Below are 20,389 nucleotides of genomic sequence, written 5' to 3'. Positions count from 1 at the left end.
AGACCCTGTGTTGGTGGTCACTGGTGTATAACACCTCATAAAGATAATATGTTGTGTGTGCGTGCATGCGTGTGTCTCTCGCTGTGCCGGTGGTCAGCATTGTATCGCACAGAAAGCTTGTGCGTGTGTTTGGGGGGGGGGGGGGGGGGTGTACAAGTGGATAATGTGCTTCTTTTCTTCCTTTGTGGTTACCTGGTGAAGGGGAAAATCCCTGTGAGGTGGTCTTCTTGCAATGTGGACGACATAGAAGGGGGCCTGTAACAGAGGAAACAGTGAATTAATAAAAAATAAGCCCCCCCTGAGTAGAACACTATTTCAAGTCAGACGGCTCAGATTGAGGAGGGGAGAGTTCTAATGGATAAAGCAACGGAGGGACCAAATATGGGGACACTTCATTTACATTTTGTCTCTTTGTCCACCACATAGTCATATACTCATTCAGAGGGCTTATTTGGAGCCATCCACCCCCCAAATAAGCCTCTCTATTCTGACTCCAAATTGCCATTTTTCTTTTTTTCATTTTACAGGACACTTTTTTGTCAGTCACCCTCCCTCCTCACCCTCTCTCCAGCAACTCATCATGTTGGTCACACCGTGTGCTTTATTCCTATGCACAGTACCCCCAAAGTATCTATAAAATCCTAATTCCATGCCCCGCAGAGAAAAAAGAGAGCAAATGCACTTCTTGACCCCACCACATCTCATTCCCTGAGATCATTCGTTAAACGCAAATTGGAAGTGGTGGGCAAGGAAACGCAGATGGCGAATGGGAAACTGAAACAGTAATAATAATAAACATTTATATCCCTCTGTTGCTGTATGGGAAAATCTATACTGTACAGCCTTCATACAATCATGAAAAGATATCGGTGGGAGATGCACGGCTGCACAGCTCTCACTGGAGCTCGGAATGAATGTATTCATCATGCACTGTTGTTGCATCCCAAATGGGGACAATCTTAAAAGGTGGTCCTAAACATAAAAACAGTTTATCTTCATTTGAAGCAATGATGCATAGGGATGTGTGTGTGTGTGTGTGTGTGTGTGTGTGTGTGTGTGTGTGTGTGTGTGTGTGTGTGTGTGTGTGTGTGTGTGTGTGTGTGTGTGTGTGTGAGTGTGTGTGCGTGTGTGTGCATCTAAGAGATGTACAGTATATATTCATGGCTGACTTTTATAGTCACGAAAACGAGGCCCACTGGTCTACAGAAGCAAACACGCAGATATTATTCCATTTCATCACCACAAGCTTATGAGACGGTAAAGCCGAGTGTTGATAGTTTATTACGAACCATCCACCAAGTCAAGTGTGTGTGGTCAGAACTGAACCCTAAGCATACTCATTCATCTGTAGTAGTATGACGATGTGTGTTATTCTGCTTTTATTGCCAGCAGATAATGGTACAGAAATGTTTTTATTCAACTCTTTTGTAAATGGTTAAGTAAAAAAAAAAAAAAAAAAAGAAGTAAATTAACTTTATGTTCTTTTCATTTAAGTGGACTATCATCATTTTATCTGTTTCAAACTTTATACACACGTCAGCAACACCAAACCCGGAAAGCAAAATTAATGTTTTTGATTTGGAAATGGAACAATTTGCTGTTACTGAAGTCCCACTCGCTTGCTAAGCTGTCGCTTGCACCCCTGAGATGCATTGCTTGTGGAGTGGCACCAATATCTTCCCATTAGATCAGCAGTTCTTGCGAGCAATGCGTCATTTTGCTACTGCAGCCGTTTATCCATTTTTGCAGGCCTGCTGGAATGTTTCCCCCGGCACCACCAAACCAAAGGATTTTTCAGGGAAATTCCTGCTGTATTAATGCAAGATACGTGTAACCTAGTCATGCTGTAAAAAGCATGGGTGGGCATGCACAAAGTGTCAGGTACAGTGCAGAACAAAAATCTCCTAATCCTCTAACTCTTTGCTATTCATTATTATTTCACAGGGCAGCCTTCCCAAATACATATGGCCCCTACCCTCGCTCAGCCCAGTCTGCCAAGCTCCAACTCAGGGTTTGATGTTCCTCCAACATCCAACAGGGTATGATTATTTCATTCCTTTTTTAACATAAAGCATCAATTATTCAACCTTTGCTGGACCAGATTTGATTTTTTTTTTTAACAAAAATGACTGTGTGTGTGTGTGTGCATCCACATATCTAAGGGGAGACTGAATATAAAATGTTCGGCTAAGATAATACCTCATGCCTTCGATGATTGATGGATGGTGAAGGGGTGGAGTAGAAGAAGGGGAAAAAATGCAAGTACTCTGGAATAAGTGATGACTGCATTAGCATAGGATGGCAAATGCTCCTTTCGTTCCAGGATAAATTGCCTTCTCGTTCTCAAGGCAAACCGTCCGCACAACAACAAGTGTAACTGTGACAGTGTGTGTGAGTGAGTGTGTGTGCGATAGTGTGTCTGTGTGTGTGTGCTGTGGACTTTCCCTTTACTGATTCTGCTGGATTTGTAGTAGCATTGCATCAAGCACAAGAAAAGATTAGATTATTATACATTGCCACCTCGAGGTTTTTGCAATGCAGTTAAGTCATTTCAAATAACCAACGGGTAGCAATAGTAAACTTTTACTATATAAATTATACTAAGCCCTAAAAGTTATAACTTTGTCCCTAAAGCATTTCATTGTCAAATTAATTAGCTTGCGATGCACCAGCTTCTCATTAATTCATACCTTTACAAAAATGATTCCTTTATCCTTTGGCCTCATTTCTTCCTTCACTCCCCCTTTCTCTCTCTCCTTCTCCCTCTCTGTCTCTCTCCCCTTGCCATTCCTCTCCTCTCCTTACATCCTCATCTCGACTAATGAGCCCACTTAAATCTATGCCAAAACACAAACAGCGAGAGGAGAAGAAATAGGTACAGTGCTTACTGGAAGCTCTGTTTGTTAAAGGATTCATCATGTGAGCTGTTTTCAATAAATAATAAATGCAAACGCTGACTTTTTGTCTGCAGACGAGACTTCGGGACATGAATTATGCATTGTTATTCCTGGATAGGGCAATACAGGGACAGCATGGTAGTGTAATGTTGTGCGTGTATCCTGGTGAACACTGTGAATGCGGTTTCTGAGGCTTACAATCACGGGCACTTATGTGGACACAACTCACTGTGATTACGCCTCGTAAGACATTGTTTTGTGTGCAAATGATGTAAGCGATCCGAACCTGGAGGCTCCTGGAGGCCCATTTTTTTGACTTTGTGTTCACACTGACTCAAAAGGATCACAAACTGCACCGCTGAATTATTAGTGGTAGTTTATCTTATGCTAATCGAGTCGCTTGATTGGTCAGATGATGAAGAGCAGGATGTGTGTGTGTGTGGGTTCTCACCCGTTTGTCCTGTGTGTGTGGGTGGTGGCCCTCCCAGCACATTTGTGTTTACAGTATTTTTTTTTTTCCATTTGATCTCTACTCTCTCCCTTCTCTCCTCTTTTTCCTGCTGTTTCCTACTCTGTAATCATTATAACAACAAAGGAAGCTGCGCTCCCGCTAGACAGTGGAAAGGTTCCACTGGAAATGCTAAAATGCATGTGTGTGTGTGTGTTTTTTTTTTTTTTTTTTTTTCTCGGTCTGTTGTCACAGGGGGAACATGAGTGGAAAAACTTGATTGAAAATCAGGAAAAAAGGGAATAATTACAAAGAGGAGAAAGACACCCATCCACCCGCGACAGCAATCATCAGTGATCTCTGCTGTCATTTCATTCCATGGTAAATAATTCATCAAACGAAACAAAGGGGAAACAAATATGCAAATAAATCCCGAAAAGGCCAGTAACATCGGCCTACCGCCACATGGGAAGAATAGTAGTGGATTATTATCACGGCAGGTTATGACTGTGATGAATCTGAATTCCTCATGTTTCATCTACCTTGACAGTACTGAAGTCACGCATGCACAGAGAAAGAAGAAAAAACCTAGAGGGATTTGAGGGTTTGATTGAGGAGGGAGGGATGGAGGGATTAAGGACAAGGGGAATGGAGGGATTGAGGGAGGGGGAAGGAGTGGCAGGGAAGAGGGGTAGCCGACATTGGAGGGAAGAAGAAAGAGATTTGGAAGGGAGGGAAGGAGGGAGGGAAGCTTTTGAGGGTGTATTCGACAGTACTGTGAAAGGTAGCCATCAAGAGCTTTGATGAAAAGTGCAGGCCTTCTAAAGCTTAGGAGTGACAGCATATGATTTGGTCAAAGCATGAAGCTTTTCAAAGGTAGACATTCTCGCTCCCCTGTTCGTTTCTTGCAGGTTCAGTGTAACTTTTGGGGCTGAGCTCTGGCAAAATTCCAAATTGGTCTGACAGATTGACTGCATGTGGCATTGTCCCTGTGACTTACGAGCCGTAGGGCGGCTGGAAATGTAGACATCCCGCAATAAAGGGGAATTACATGTAATGTTTCAAAACTGTCGGAGATCAGCAGTCATGCTGAAAGCCACATTTTTTTTAATTGAGGAAGTGACAGAAGATGCAATATTTTGTACGCTTAATACCTCATTATCATTGCCCTTGGTTTTTTTTAGCCACACAAAAGTGCTTAATAAAAGAAGCTATGCATGGAATAATTCGGCGTGTGATTGACACAGTCCAAAAGCATGTCTGTGAAAACATTCAGCCGCCCTGACTTCTTCCAAAAACCCATTTTTAATTCATTTCAAAGCAAGGAAAGCACTGCATTTAGCAGATTTTACACGTTATGAAATCATCTTTTTCCAACCCTCATGCTAGAAAAACAAACCCTTATGGATGTTATATGCGTTTCCTGCTTTTGGCAACACCTGAACACACAGCCACTGCTGTGCCAATTGCCACCTAGTTTTCTTGGAGTGGAGCTTGAGGCTTATTAGTAGTTTGGCTCTGTAGCAGCAATATGGACAGGCTTTCTGAGCCAACAGTCGTTAAAACGGAGGGTTGAGGTTTACAGTCTCAGGTCAGTGGTAAGAGGCAGCCTATCAGATGATACCAGTGTGTCATTTTCACACTCACACACACACACACACACAAATTACATTATGTTGGAAATAGCATGCAATTTAACACCTACGCACAAAGACGGACAAACACACTCATGATACTGCTCTTTACATGTAAAAGCATGCATGTGCACAAAATTGAACACGCATGCCTGTGAGGCTCTTGTCTGATAATGGTGTCTAGTTCACTCTCTCTCTCTCTCTCACACACACACACACAGAGAGAGAGAGACAGATAATAGTATCTAATTTAGGCCCTCATATCTGTCGAGTTCTCCAGAGGACTAGACCTCATCAGGAATATATTGGTGACCTACATACTACAGTAGGAACACACAGACAGACAGAGACACACACACACACACACACACACACACACCGACATAACTGCAAATGCTTCTATACTGGGACACAGACATCTACAGTACAGGCATCTGCAGCACATGCATGCATGCAATTACAGGCACAGAGACGTTGCTGTACACTCCGGGTATAACTAAGCCACCACAATCAGATATGCACGGACATGCAGGCGTGTAAACATGTCCATGTGCTGCAGATGTGTCTTGGGCCCAATCCACAACACATACAGACATAATGTATGCAGGAAAAGATGCACTCCCACATCTTCCTTGAAAGGTCTCCAAGATATATTGAGAAATATATCATGAAATGAGATGAGTCTTTCATTCTTATTATATTTGCTTGTTACCAACTTTTTTTCAAACTTTTTCTTTTCTTGGCCCACCACCACCCCCCCACTTTTCAAACTTTAAAGTATGATTAAAGGGCACCTACGTTATATATATATATGCATCATATAAGGTCTACGACCAAGTAAGTTCACACTGAAGATCTTTCACTACTTCAATTTGACAGTGATTCACAGGCGCAACCAACTCTTGCTAGCTTCTTCTCCATTTAGGATTCTAGGTAGGAAAAACATGCCTGAATTCTGTGTTCAGTGCCTTTCCACTTTAAGTGGATCATTGGCAGATCTGCCCAGAGCAGATCTGTGATACAGTAAGAGCACCATGTGGCTGGTGCAGAGGACTGGAATCGCTGTATCTGTGCTGTATTATGCATTCTGTTGGCAGCAGACAGACCTCCAGTCATCATTCATCATTCATGGGCATCGTCTGTCAGCTTCACAGTCTACTAAATGGCCGAGAGGACCTGACAGAGAGTGAAAGAGACAAAATCTCAACAAAACACACCAGAAGACCTGACTCATACACAGTTATCCCCACTCCAAACACCTAGACGGAGAGTACGTCAGAGGACACTGACCAAGAGACAAGAGAGTGAAATATGAGATGACATGACAGGGAATATATGAAGGATTCTTATTGCTTTGTTCATATGGGTCGCAATATCTTTTCATGACCCTGTGTCATGGTGGGAGCAAAACTATATTCACTGGACGTTAAAGAGATGTTGAGAGCCCCTGCTTATATATATCTGCCAACGGGTGGAGGCATATGCTGACATTTATGAGTGACTGTCTGCTCAACACCACGTTTATAAATGGCGAAAAGAACCTGACAAACACAGTAGTGGTGGTGGCGGCTACGTATAGAGGAGAAGGAAATCTGGTTTCAACCAGGACCGATCTAGAAATAGCCATTTGAACCAGCATGGAAACACTTGAACTATTTTCGTGTTTATGGGTGGCGAGAGGGACTTGGCTCGAAGAGGACCTGACTCATACGTATCTTTGTCCTTACTTAACACAGCAAACACATAATGGCAGATTTGGGAGCTGGTGTTGGACCACAGCTGATGGAGTACTCGCTCACTGCAAATACAATTCAAGGAGACACACCGTCCCATGCATAGTGTATTCACAATAAGTTGCAGTAGATTCTGTTTGGATTCATGTCCTTTAAAAAATACCAACTATGGATGGGGTTTCATGACTCAGACAAAAAAATTATTAGATGTGTATAAACGGCTATTAAAGTCCCAGTGATATGGATATAAAATAGTCTTTACCATCTGTACTGTGACATATTCCCCAGTGAAACAGAATATTAGATGTACAAGAGGGATTTCAATCAATCCCTTTGCATTTGATTCAACCGCTAAAAGGTAGGCAGGCATAGAATGTAGCATAATATAGAGATACAGAGGTTAAATGGTTAAAAAAAGGCATGTTTCATTTCAACTCGACTTTACCCCCTTTATCTGACTCATCGCACATGCAGGGTCGTTCGGAAATGTTTCACAAAACTCTAATTTCTCGGTTCATGTTAACTGAAGTCGGGGACGTTCCTGCAAAAAGGTCGATCCTGATTCCCTCACAGAATGAGCCTTGAAGGCAGCACCTTTTACTGATTGTGTAATTATCTGCTGCCTTTGTGAATTGGACTCTAATTGAAGGCAGATTTTGTGCACAAATTGAATGAAATTTGTGCTGCGCATTGATGTCCATAAATCTGGCCCTGAGAAGCAGGAAAGTTTGAAAGTTTGAACTCGAGCTAATTTAGATGTTTGTTGTGATTTGAATCTCGGACAGACTCACGCAAGGAAGTTACAAAATTGTTAACTTTAGTTATTGTGCAGGCAAAAACATAAAAGCTAAGTTGCTCAAAGCAACATGACTCTTCGCTTCATACAGGATTGCAGGAACCAATAGAACTAGAGCATAAGAGTAGAACAGTTAACACAGCAGTCTGCAAATTCGGATTACGCCACAATATAACAGGCTGGAGAAAGAAAACACGTATACAGTATTTCTTATTCACAATCCAAATAAGAATACAATTTCACCAAAGCTGTAAATAACTTACTCCAGACTTTATGACCTTGCCAAAAAAAAAAAAAATGAATAGCGTTTTCTTCTTTGGGGGGAACATGGACATGCAGGGCAGAAACTCACTTTGTCTCCTGCTGCCTCGAGGCAAGACGGGAAGAAGACAAATCATCAGTGAACCTGCACTTAGCTGTCTTGCTGCTATACAGTAGAGATTTACACTATAAGTTGGTGTAGAAACTCTAGCAGTTGAGTGTTATGTGCACACGGCGTCTTTGTTACCTGTGCCATGGAAGTTTTTAGACTTTGAATTTAAATTAAATTGGTTTGAAGTGATTGTTTTCTTGGTGAGAATCGTCATTTTTCACCAATTCATATCTTTAGCCCCAGCTTTTCCCCTTGTTCCACCATGAGGTTGGTTTTCAGTGAAATGCCTTGATGAAGATAAGATCTTAACTGTCCAATACTTTGGTTTATGAGCAATACATTAAAAACAAATGGCATTCACACAAGCTTTACTTGTGTTGCTTTGCATGGTAACACCCTAAATGACAATGCTAAACATGGTAAACATTATACCTGCTGAACATTAGCATGCTAGCATTGCCAGTGTGAGCATTTAGCTGCTGCTAAGTAGATTTTCACAGAGCTTCTAGCCTGGCTGGAGATTCTTAGTCAGTTTTTCGTTTCTATCTCAAGCCAAACAATTTCTAGGGGTTTGGCATTGAGCACAACTGCTATTCAGCATTCTTCCCACATATTTGATTTGATTTGAGTTAAGAACTTGATTCATTTATCTGGATGTACTTGAGGATTTTGAGGATTGAGGCAATCTTCAGTGTATATCACTATATGTACTTTGGTGCAGATTTATACATGTTAATAGTTACTATAGTTAATTTTTATTGTGTTTCATTTACATTACATTTACATTTAGGACATTTAGCAGATGCTCTTGTCCAAATCGACTTACAATAAGTACGTTTCCCTGCATATATACAGATAATTATTCATTTGTTTTATCGTATTGCATATTTCACTTCTTCATTTTATTCCTTTATCTACAACTTCCTTTTGTGAATGCTTTAGCACAAATGTAACCTGCCATGCCAATTAGGCAAGTTGGAATTGGGAGGGAAAAAAATTAGAGAGGTTGTGCAGTGTTATGATGATGATATTACTCAATTGCATGCTGTTATTTTCCCAAAATGAGACAGAAAGTGGCAAATGTAAAGGGACAGAGAACGGTAGACTGACAGACAGACACAGGGTGCGATGAGGGCGAGTGGAACAGACAGCGTTACCGAATCACACATTCAGTGTGCGCTACCAAAGAGCTGAGCCACTGTTATGTAAACCAGGATGAAACATTCATGAGCACAGCATCATCTCACTCTCAACCCGTTGGGAAAGTGCAATGAATGACCCATATGGTGGCTTGGCTACTATCTGAAACTCATCTATGGCAAGGGGGAACACTTTGAAAGGTTCAATACGAAAAAGGCTCACATCAAACCCAGAGAGACGGACAGATGTGTGCGAGGGTATAAAAGGGGAAACCTTTATTGGCATGAATGGAAAGGATCCTATGTTGCCAGAGCAACTTAGGTTATATTCAAAACCTTGAGGAAAAAGCTGGAGAGGGGTGTTTGGGGGTGAAGGGAGAAGAGGAAGAAGAGAAAAGGGGGAGGGGGGGTATAGACTGTAAAGAGGAAGGGGGGGACAAGGAGGCAGGGATTAGGCAATAAAAAGACAGATGAGATCAAGAGATAGCTCTGACACGCTCAGGCAGCATATGCTTTATGTAAGCCTGGCAGCACACACACACACACACACACACATGCATCACGTTGTGATGTGGTTAGCTGTGACTTTGTCTCTGACTGGGTGTATATATGAGATGTTTCGAAAGGGGAGCTGTACTGTAGGAAGTTGTGCCAGCTCCCCAACACCACACCCCACCATCATGAGGAGAAGGGGACTTAGTGGGCTTTGGGCTTCTGTTGTGGTCGCTTTAATTCTCTCCCTCTCTTTTTTTCCTGTCTCTGACTCTCACTCTATCCCAGTCTATGCTGTCTGTCTGTTGCTCGGTCCAACGCTCTGCTTCACTTTGGCTGTTTCTCCGTCGTTTCTTCTCTCCATGCCCATCGATCTTACTCTCCTCCTTAACCCCTTAACGCCTTCTAAGAGGCAATACACGTCCACAATGTGCATTTGTAGCGATCTAACAGTGCAACGTCTGCATTCAAAGAGGCAGCGTAAATGTCTCCAGCTCAGCAACATAAGAAGCACTTTAAAAGCCTTGTGACAGTGTGTACAGTGTCGAACACTTATCGAGTGTGAGATTTTTTTGGGGAAAAGTCAGATCTGTGCCACAAAGGGTTAAAGAACCTGATCTTTTAGTCATGTGGAGGCCTAAGTGTTGTAACATGAACACAGGAGGAGTTTAGATTATGACTGTAATAAGTATAAGAACCTCCTGCCAGATAAACCGCACCGCTCTGTAATCATAAGGTGGTGGGCTTCATTGAGGTTTAGGGCTTCAGTTGTGGTCGCTTTGTACTTCACTGCTTTTCTTCTTTCTTTCTTTTTTTTCCGGGATTATCATGACATTCACTCAGCATTTCTCCATCAGTCAACCTCTGTGTCTCTCTCACCCCCTCCATTCCTGTTTCTTTCTCCTACAGAGTGTGATTTCAATATCCTTTAATGACTTGAATATGGTATGTACAATAACCAGAGCTACATTTTTGCCCTTTGATTTCCTCAGACTTATAACTGCTCTTATAGTTCCTTCCCTGCTCCCTCCTCCTCTTTCTGTTCTTACATAAACCTTGCTCTGACTGAAGAAAAAGAAAAAAAAAACGTAACTTAAAAGACATGTCATCCTGCCTTCTGTGTCACTATAGCCATGCAGGCGGGATCTTGAGATCTGATTGATCAAACATCCACACACAGAGCCACAGGTACACACACACCCACAGAGAGCCCTGGGTGCACTTAAATGCACATGGACCCCAACAACTGATTTTCTGCCTCTATAAGCACACACGCATACTCTTGCCATCCACCACCACACCCCATTCTGCTCCTTTTTTCCTAAACCTCAAACACCCACACATTGCCTCTTGATTCAATTAAACCACAGTCAAGTCTGGATTGTGACATATACCCCACGGAGGGAAGTGGGAAATGCGTGTGCATGGTGGGTTTTTCCGTGTGAATCAGAAAACTTCACCCATCTCCTTTGCCATGGCCCTTCCTGCTCATTGCTGTAATGGATAAGCGACCTTTGACCCTCTAATGCATTCGATGCCTGTCTTCCACTGCTGCTCCCTGTGTTTCTTTTCCCCTCCATCTTCTGTGTTTTTTGTTCCTTCCTGCCCGTCCGTCTATATGTCTGTCTCACTCAGTCTCTCTTCCCTAATGAGACAGGGACCGTTCTCCCCATGGGGAAAGAGGTCACAGCCCCTGACACACACACACACACACACAGATTAGCATACAGACGTAGACTGCACACATGCATACACATGCAGATAGGACACATGCAGACATGCATATATCCATGCAGATAAAAGGACAAACCCCCACTACCACCACCGCCACACACGCGCCGCATACACAGACACATGCACACGCTGACCCAGAAATCCCATCTCTATTATGCAGAACATCAGTTAGCTGATGGTGGAGCTGATTATGCAGCTACCCTCTGCTAGCCCACAACTCCCTGTTGGATATCTGCCTTTAAAACCCCAATCCCAAATGTCTTTTTAGCATATCAATAGAGAATTATATATTCATAAACAGTAGGACTTGCATACATATAGCTTCTCACAACTTTCTCATCTCATCATGTCACACCATGATCCTATTTTTAAAAAAAAAGACAAATTTAAGCAAACATTAAAGCATCCAAAAGTAACGTTGAGCTGTCACACTGATGTAAATATTAGAGAGGTCCCCCATCATGATGTGTTTCTCTTTCTGTTAGCATACATTCTATAAATATTGGATAAGCACGTTCAGTTATGTTTCTTTCAAAATAAATAATGAAAAATGTTGGTTATTGGTCAACTCACCCATTAAATAATTAACAGATCCTTAATTACCCACAGCGAGAAGCAACAAATAAGCATGCACTATGTCCAGTAATAGCAGGTGATTGGCATTTCACAAGTAAGGAAAAGGAGAACATTTCAAGCTGTATGGTAAGTAATGTTGCTCTATCAGAGAAAATGTTACGGGAGTGAAGATTTGAATATTCCAACGCTTGAAAGGGATGGTGACTTGCCTGGTTAAACAAAAACTGAAACTGAGAACATTTTGATCCTAAAAATAAGTACATACAATTTCAGTAGAGTAGGTAAGTGAGCTACTGCATGAGTCCTGAGGAACACTGCTGCAATCCCTGACCTCTGATTTCCCTCTGTGGGCTGAAGCGCAGCAGGAAGCACAGGTCGACCACTGATGTTTAGAAGTGTCAAAGTCTCCAGCTGTCCTTGGTTAGACATTGCAGATACAGAAATGTGGTCAGACCTGCGTGGCAGTGTGTTGTCGTCAGTGTGCAAGTGTGTAGGACAATCTCAATTAATGTAGTTGAGCATTTCAGATAACTTTTTGATCGATTCAAAAAGTATGCTATGGAGCATTGTGTTCTGTATTGCAGTGACAAAGCATCAGATTTTGACCTCCGACTGTAAGTATAATTATTTGCTAATTATATTATAGTATATTATTGTGAAAATATCCATGGGACGATGTTTCTGTGTTTAGTAATATTGTAGTAATGTGATCTTCCAGTGCAGAAAGGACCCTTCCAGTCATTGTCCTCTCTCACTCTTTTCATTCACCACTGGCAAATTTGAACTTCTCAAAGGTCCTTTTTCTTACTTTGAATATTCTTAATGTCCCATCTAACTTAGCATATTGAGTGTTGAAGAGTTGTTGTGGCAAATCAGAGGGTAAAGGGCCTGATTTTGATAGTTTCAGAATCCAAAAACCTCACAGTCATTCTAAGTTCTTAGTTCTTAGTTCTTAGTTCTTAGTTCGGAAGCCTCCGGTAGAATGTGAACCAGTAAGCAGTATCACAGAAATTAACTAGAGATCACTCTAAAAATACTTAAGCTCGACTGGGACCCAGAGGGCTGGCTTTATAGATCTGTGTACTGCAGGACTGAGGAGTGGTGACCCCAGCAAAGATTGCTTGCTAAGCAAACAGGCAAAGTAACCTGGCTCTACGGGTGCGTGTCCACACATGCAAGTGTGTGTACATACACCATATGGTTGTGTGTTTATCTGCATATGTGCCTTAGCATATCTACCTATCTGTGTGTGTGTGTGCGTGTGAGAGAGAGAGAGAGAGAGCTGAGAATGTGATCCGTGTTGCATGGTCATTGATAATGCCATGCATTGCCATTCTGCATGTTTTAGCTTGGTAATTGAAAGGCCATCTGTGGTCTACTGGGGAGGTTTAGTAAAGGGTAAACCACGAGGCTCATTATTTTAGGAGCGGGTGGTCCTTGGAGGCCAAAACAGATTAGTTTGTGTCCAGTTTAACCTTCAGAAAACTCAATTACTGTAGGTGCAGGCGTGTGCATGTGCAGTATTCATGCGTACGCTTCAGGAGTTTGTGCACACTTGCATACATGTTCTCAAACAACAGCCATAAAACAAAGTCAAGCTGACCTGTGGTCCTGGGTAGACAAAACCAGCTCCCACTTTGTCAAGCAGACAACATTGTTTTAGGGAAATATTTGTCCAACAGCACCACAGCGAAGACAATTGATTGCACATAGTGAGTGTGTATGTGCTGGTCTGCTCGGTCCATAAACACGGACACAGACATGACCTGCATGTCTCAGCAGTTTCCTGTGTAAGCCGAGCTGTGTGTGTGTGTGTGTGTGTGTGTTTGCGCGTGTCCCCATGGTTCTCCCGTCACTCCTCAGGCCTGCAGAGCAAAGCCTTCCACTCTATTAGCGTGTCTCGATGTCTGCCCACCAGCACATGTGTATCTGCCTTTACATGTATGTGTGTTTCCATCTGTCTCCTGTCACCAGCAGTCCTCTCCGCACCATTAAGACCTGTTAAGATCAAGGGTCATTTCTCCAGAGGTCAAAGTTCACCCTTCAAAAGGTGAAAAGCCACCAGGGTCAAGTCTGGTGTGAGGTGACATTGAACAAGCGCACAGCTGAAGGCTTGACAACTAACACCTTTGGGAACTTAGGGAACGGCCCATGTGGGCGGCTGACAGTATATTCAATATAAAGACGTACTACAGTTCTCTTTTATAGGTAAAGTGGCATGGGAAACTACCCAGAGATAAGTGGTTACTGAACAAAGAAACAATAATAATCAATGCCTTATGGTTGACAGTAGGATATAAAGCCCCTTGTGGGTAGTATTTGAATGTCTTTCACTTGAGCAACTCTGGTTGGTAGTATCAAAAAACATACAATGTATGCACAAAGATCCAACCTTGATGGTGTACCTTTTGGACTTTCTACAAACCAAAAGGTACACCATCAAAATTACTGCTATAAGATATGCTTTATTATTGGCCAAATGATTGTTGGAATTTGCTGTAGATGCTAAATATGCTGTATCCTATAGAAGGATGTTATAAGGACAATAAACATCTCCATAAGGGAGAATGAGTGAGAAGTGACTGAGAGAGATGACTCATTTAGAAACGTCTCGTGTCAGTCTGTGTTGAAACGCAGACTTGAAAGAGCAGGAAGTCTAAGTTCACCCTGGAATTACGGATAGGGGCTGTGTGGCTTACATACACAGACATCCGTTAACATCCACACACAAACGCACCCGCACGCTCGCGCACGCACTGTCCAGACAAATATCTCACCCGTGCACCAAGTCAACCCATTCACCCAACCCCGGCGGTTAAAAACAAAGTTTTCCCCTCCAACTAAACTCAAGTCTGACCATAATTGAGTCTGCGCTTTCAAGTGTTTTTATTTAATTCCACTTCACTGCAGTATTTTTTATTGTTTTTACTTTGTTTTCTATACTGCTGCGCTTTGTTTTACTGTGTGTTTCAATGTTTGATACCTTGGGAATAGAAGGGAAATAAATGTCACCATACGCCGATACATTCTTTTATTTATGTTTTATTTTCAAGCCTCTCGCGATGATATTTGCTGCTACGCCTTTTGGGATATTTACAGTGATCATGTGATGGCAATGCAACATCAACGCTTATGTCTCTATTGTTGATTCATCATCAGTGGCTACAGTTGCACAGGCAAAGGTCTCGGGGTTTGGAAACGATGTATCTGAGAGATGAGATAAGAAGTAATTGTCAGTCATTAATGTAGTAAAAAAAAAAGATACTGACAATTATACATCCTTCTTTTACACATAAATTCTGACATACCACAAATGGACATACAGTATATGGACATAACAAACTGGATCCTCCATAGACTAGTGCTACTGCCCAGTATGCAGAGGCGTATACAAAGCTGTGACAGGCATAATGAGGCCTAATATAAAGGACTGGCTAGATGTTATCACAAAAGAATGAAGTAATGTAATCCAGCAGGGAAAGAACGAGGACCAGACCTGCTGTTTTCTTCTCCTTTATTGTATTGGCAGGGAAGGGACCTTGGTTGCCAAGGCAATATTTTTTTTTTTTTATCATTTGGGGTAATTTTCTTGAATGAACAAAAGCCTGGTCCATCCAGTAATCAATAAACGGCAATGCTATTGGCAGTAGTAAAAAAAATACCTTCAATCACAGTTGAACTTCGTTCTCCATTTCTGACACTGTGTGTGGCTGTCTCTCTCTCTCTCTCGCTCTCTCTCTCTCTCTACTTTTATCTCTGCATTCTTTATGTTTGCCCTGTTAAAGCCCCATTGATGACATTATATAAAATGAATATAAACAGATGTGCAGGGGATACCTGTTGAAATATGGGCTATAATAGGGATTCATCTTGTTCAAGTGAGACCTCTTTTATTCCTGGGAGCAGAAACTATCCTGGCACCTTGACTTGTTTATAAGGTACAACTTCAGCTCCAGTCGCTGAACCTTATTGTACATATTTCAAGCAACACTAAATACAACAAAGAGAAATATGCCTATGGGTTCCCAAGTTGAACGCTTTAATGGCATTGATAATTATTTTGCAAAAGAACACCTTTTATGTTAGTCGACATTAAAATGAGTCATATGTTTCACAGAGACTTGGCTGGTGCTGCTTCTGTGTGCGGATGTGGCGGAGTGGAGACTCTGGCGTGAAGGGGAGGAGGCGGCATGATGAATAATGCATAAACTAGACAGAGGAAACAGAGTTCAGCTTTGCTCTGCTGTTCCCAGTGCGTAAACACACACACACAGTCTCTCAGCCGTCTGCTTCGGAGCAGCAGCAGACAGCTGCTATGTTCACATTTTGGAGATTGTAACGCAATTCATATTTTTCTCATTAATGGTGTATCATTTCATTCATCTACAACCCATCCGCGATTCATTTTGAACATAAATCTTTTTGGCCTGACCCACCACAGTCCGCCAATCTCCAAGGCACAAGTTGAGCTGATGGGATGACGTTGTATGATTTTATGTCACAAATGAATTGATTGATTGATAACAAAATAGGCAGCTTGGACTTAGCTGCAAGGAATATGAGTACAGAACAGCTTAATGGAAGTGACATTTGGCTATTTTTCATTGTAGTAATACGCATATTCTGTAAAGCTAAGAGTCTTTATTCTTTATTGTGTATGTACTCTTTTTTTCGAGTACGCTAGGTTTTTTTACCGTCTTCCCGTGATTATATTTCCCAGTGAAACAGGAAATAGTTTGGATGTGCATTCCCGGGAATTCTGCTTCCCTGGATTGAAAACTATAAAGTAGGATACCAGATGCCTCTACTTATTATTTGTGTCAATAGTATATCTGAGGCATGTTTGATCAATTTGGTGCACATTCCTTGATAGGCCAGTCCTTTTGTTCTAACCTGAACCACTCTTATTGGTGAAACTGTTAAACCTCTGAATTTACTCCCAGCCCACACAAACACAAACCCCTCAAACACCAGAGTGTGTATGAGTGTGTGTGGGTGTGCATATGTATGAATGTGTGTCCATCTTCCCTCCAGTTGAACAGGATGTGGGAGGTCAAATGAGGGGGGCAAAGGTCAAAGCCTGACTAAATAATTAGCAGATACTCTGCGCACGCACACACACACACACACACACCAGTCCACAAATGCATGCACACACACACAGCCGTCCACAAATGCACGCGCACACACACTAGTCCACAAATGCACGCGCACACACACACCAGTCCACAAATGCATGCGCACACACAGCTTCAAAACTATATGGGTTGTTATTTTTGAAACGTCTGGACAGTGTCTTCCTCTGTGACCCCCTTAGCTTGTGCCCACACCTTCACCTATGCACAAACACACACTTGAACATGCTCTGTTTCTCCCCCTGTCTCACTGGCACTCACCCACCCTCACACACACACACACACACACACACACATAATATCCTAGACTAAGCGCTTGTCCCACTGACAGGCTATCAGTCAGGAAACAGAGGGGAGAAAAGGAGACGAGACCAAGAGCGAGAGGCAGGGTGGCTAGATATAGCCTGTCAGTCACAAAAGGTCAAGGGTCGCACTGAAAGCCCATTGACATGTATGCACATACGCACATAGGTTTGTGCACACACACACACACACACAGTGTTCATCAAAACAAGGTCACAAGTGGGGGGCAGACAGCTGGCTAAGTTTACAGAGAGAAAGAAAGAGAGCAGACAGCTGGTTAGTTTTACTAGCGTCTGCCCTTTAAATAGACTGGAAGAAAGTTTAAAGAGGGCACAAGTGAATGTTTACAGCAGGGCAAAGAGGTGCAAGCACTTATTTCAATTGTTCTGGATGAATATGATATTAGTAACATGCCTTCGGGAATTCATGAGCATACTGAAAGGGAATAATGGGATCAACAAAAATGAGGGACCCAGTAATGTAATTGGAGGTTAAACTTTTTGTCTTGATATTTTTGCCACACAACTTAGCTTCTCTTTTTTTTTTTCTGGCATCCTTTTTCTAACTGTTAAAAGAGAGAGGAAGGATGCAGGTAGAACAAACACACTGTGCCATATCCTCTGTTTTTCACATCATATCACTGTGGTACATCATGCAGATTAGTGTAGACTGGTACACACCAACTCACCTCCTGTCTCCTGTCCTTAATTAGCCCCATAATGAGAAGGCATAAGCAAAGAGAGCTGGGCAGAAAAAACACACACACACACACACACACACACACACACACAGGCATGGGTTTATCTGCACAATCACACAAACACATACACAGAGACGGCATGGCCTGCTGGTCAGGTATTTGTGCTCACAAGCTCTAGGCCAAGACAAATTAGACCTGTATTGTCTGTGGCTGCAGGAGAACGTAATTGATTCGTCATAATTGACAACTGATTTTTGTCAGTGTACGCTGTGTAGCCCTGTTGCCACAAGATGCCAGAAGAAAACAAGCAGATGATTTGAATATTTTTTATTGAATTGTACTGGTTGGGTAACTTCTGTGGAATATACACTTGCAAATGATAGTAGCAAATATGGATTTGTTTGAAAATGTCCGTAAGCCACTTTGCATTTGTTTTGTTTACCCAGTAGGATTTATTTTCATGGAGAAGCACTTTCACCTGCAGGGACCCCACATGGGGCCCCCCTGAAGGATGAAAAAGATAATGCGCTCATTCATTGCAAAACAAAAAGAAAAAAGCCAGGCCAGACCGAACAACATGGGTGGTCAAGGTAGAGCGGCCAGGTGGGTTAAAAAGGAGGACCCGAGGAAAGGGGAATCGAGTGGAGCGTGTGGTCAACACAGCGGGAAACCCAGTGGTCATTTCACCCATGGACACACACGTACACACACCAATTGATAGACTTACTGATAAAATGAAAGATGCATGGTTATCCAAACAGGGAGACAAACAGCGAGACAGGCACGGCTACAGTCGCACACACACATACACACACGCTCACACACACAGACAGACAAACTGGTCAACCTGGCCAGACAGGCTTTGCTTTGCCTGCGGGGATGATCAAGGGTAAGCTGGGATACACGGTGATTTGTCTTATTAATGTTGCGCTGTCTAGGTCATAAAAATTGCTTCTTTCTCACAACTCATGTAAGAGTAATGCTTTCCTTGTGATTTTATATTATCATCTCATCTTCCAGCCGCGCCATTGATCATTTGTGTGTCTCGGAAAGGTGAATAATAAGTGAAGGTTTGTGTGTTTAAAAATTCAACACAACATTATAGTGTATGAAAGTCCACACGCTGGATGCGATGTAGGTATAGGAATAGGTTTTAAGTGAATATGAATGCAATGCTAGGGTTAATATTTCATTTGCAGGATCACTTATATTTTTCATAAGGCTGTGTCAAGTACACTACAAAAGCCATCCATCTCACAAGTAATTTCATCGCACATTCAGCCTTCAAGTCTGTGTGGGACCATTTTCAATGCCACGACTGCCCACAACACAGTTTCTAATAAAACTCAGCCCCGTCCCACAGGACAAATAAGACACATAGCATTATGGATGTTTTTAATCTAAAGAAATGCTAATGTAGTTACTCAGCTGTTTACAAAGAAACCTTTAGAGGACTTATTAGATGCCTTAAAGACAAAAAAACCCACCTTGCACTTGAACTTAAATTTCACACAAATTATTATGCATCATGTCCTTATTTCTCAAAGTTCCTGTTGTTTGCAATGCCAATAAATACAAACCAGATCTGGGATCATTAGATTCAGATGGCAATTGTTAGTTTCACTGTTATCAAAATAAAATCATCTACACAATATTCAAAGTAGTTTGCTTATCAGATTTGGATGAATAAAGTTTATAGTTAGGCCAAGTCATAATGGTCCTTACGATTATGCTATTCATGTAAAGGAGATGATGATGCTGATGGCACACTTCCACATAATGTTGGTGCAGTTCATATCTACCTGCACAACGTTTGTTTCGATCTCGTAGCTCTCTAATTTCTACCAGATGAGTGAAATAACAACACAGGTTATGTTTCTGTAAGAAATAGAAAGTATTACAAACAATCAAATGTGTTTGTTTGCAGTTGCAAGATAAAACAAAAACACTCTAGAAGTCTTCCTGTTTGTTCGGACAGAAAGTAAAGTCAATGGGAAGAAATACAATTATTCGCCCAAAATTCACTTTCCCCTGGGCTTTACCAATCTGCTATATAAACATTGAGAGATGGTAAAGAACAGGAGAGAGAAAGGAAAATAACAGAAAGAACCAGAGTTTCTGGTGTGTTGTTGAGTTAAGAGCCTCGGCATTAGATAAATAATAATACATTTTATTTATAGTGCCCTTTTCATCCGAAGATTTTAAAGAGCTACAGGTTAAAAGCAGTTTTGTTGAAAATAAAATAAAAAAAATAATAGGCAAAACATATTTTTCTTTAATGTTTTTTTTAAACATCTAAGAGGGGGAAGCAAACGTTTTGCAAGAAAGAAATGTCTTAAGACCTTTTTTAAACAGTCAGCAGATTGTGGTGCCCTCAAGGTGTCAGGGAGGGCATTCCACAGGCGTGGGGCAGCAGCACAGAAGGCCCT

General features: G+C 41.9%; 1 protein-coding gene across 3 annotated transcripts in view; it reads right to left on the bottom strand.

Annotated features, from left to right (window-relative positions):
• Window positions 1-20,389, bottom strand: part of LOC311023901 (uncharacterized protein) — a 92,718-nt gene that overhangs the window by 18,532 nt on the left and 53,797 nt on the right. For all 3 annotated transcript variants that reach the window (XR_014598256.1, XM_084026011.1, XM_084026012.1), the window contains one exon: window positions 193-255. Coding sequence is in view for 2 of the 3 variants with exons in the window: in XM_084026011.1 (XP_083882137.1) it covers window positions 193-255 (63 nt within the window). In the remaining variant the exon portion in view is untranslated. The remainder of the gene's footprint in view (window positions 1-192; window positions 256-20,389) is intronic.

Source organism: Eutrigla gurnardus (genome assembly GCF_963514095.1).
Source record: "Eutrigla gurnardus genome assembly, chromosome: 14".
In the NCBI taxonomy this organism is placed as follows: Eukaryota; Metazoa; Chordata; class Actinopteri; order Perciformes; family Triglidae; genus Eutrigla; species Eutrigla gurnardus.
Note: the sequence above shows the minus strand (reverse complement) of the source record. Positions and strands in the feature narration are given on the sequence as shown.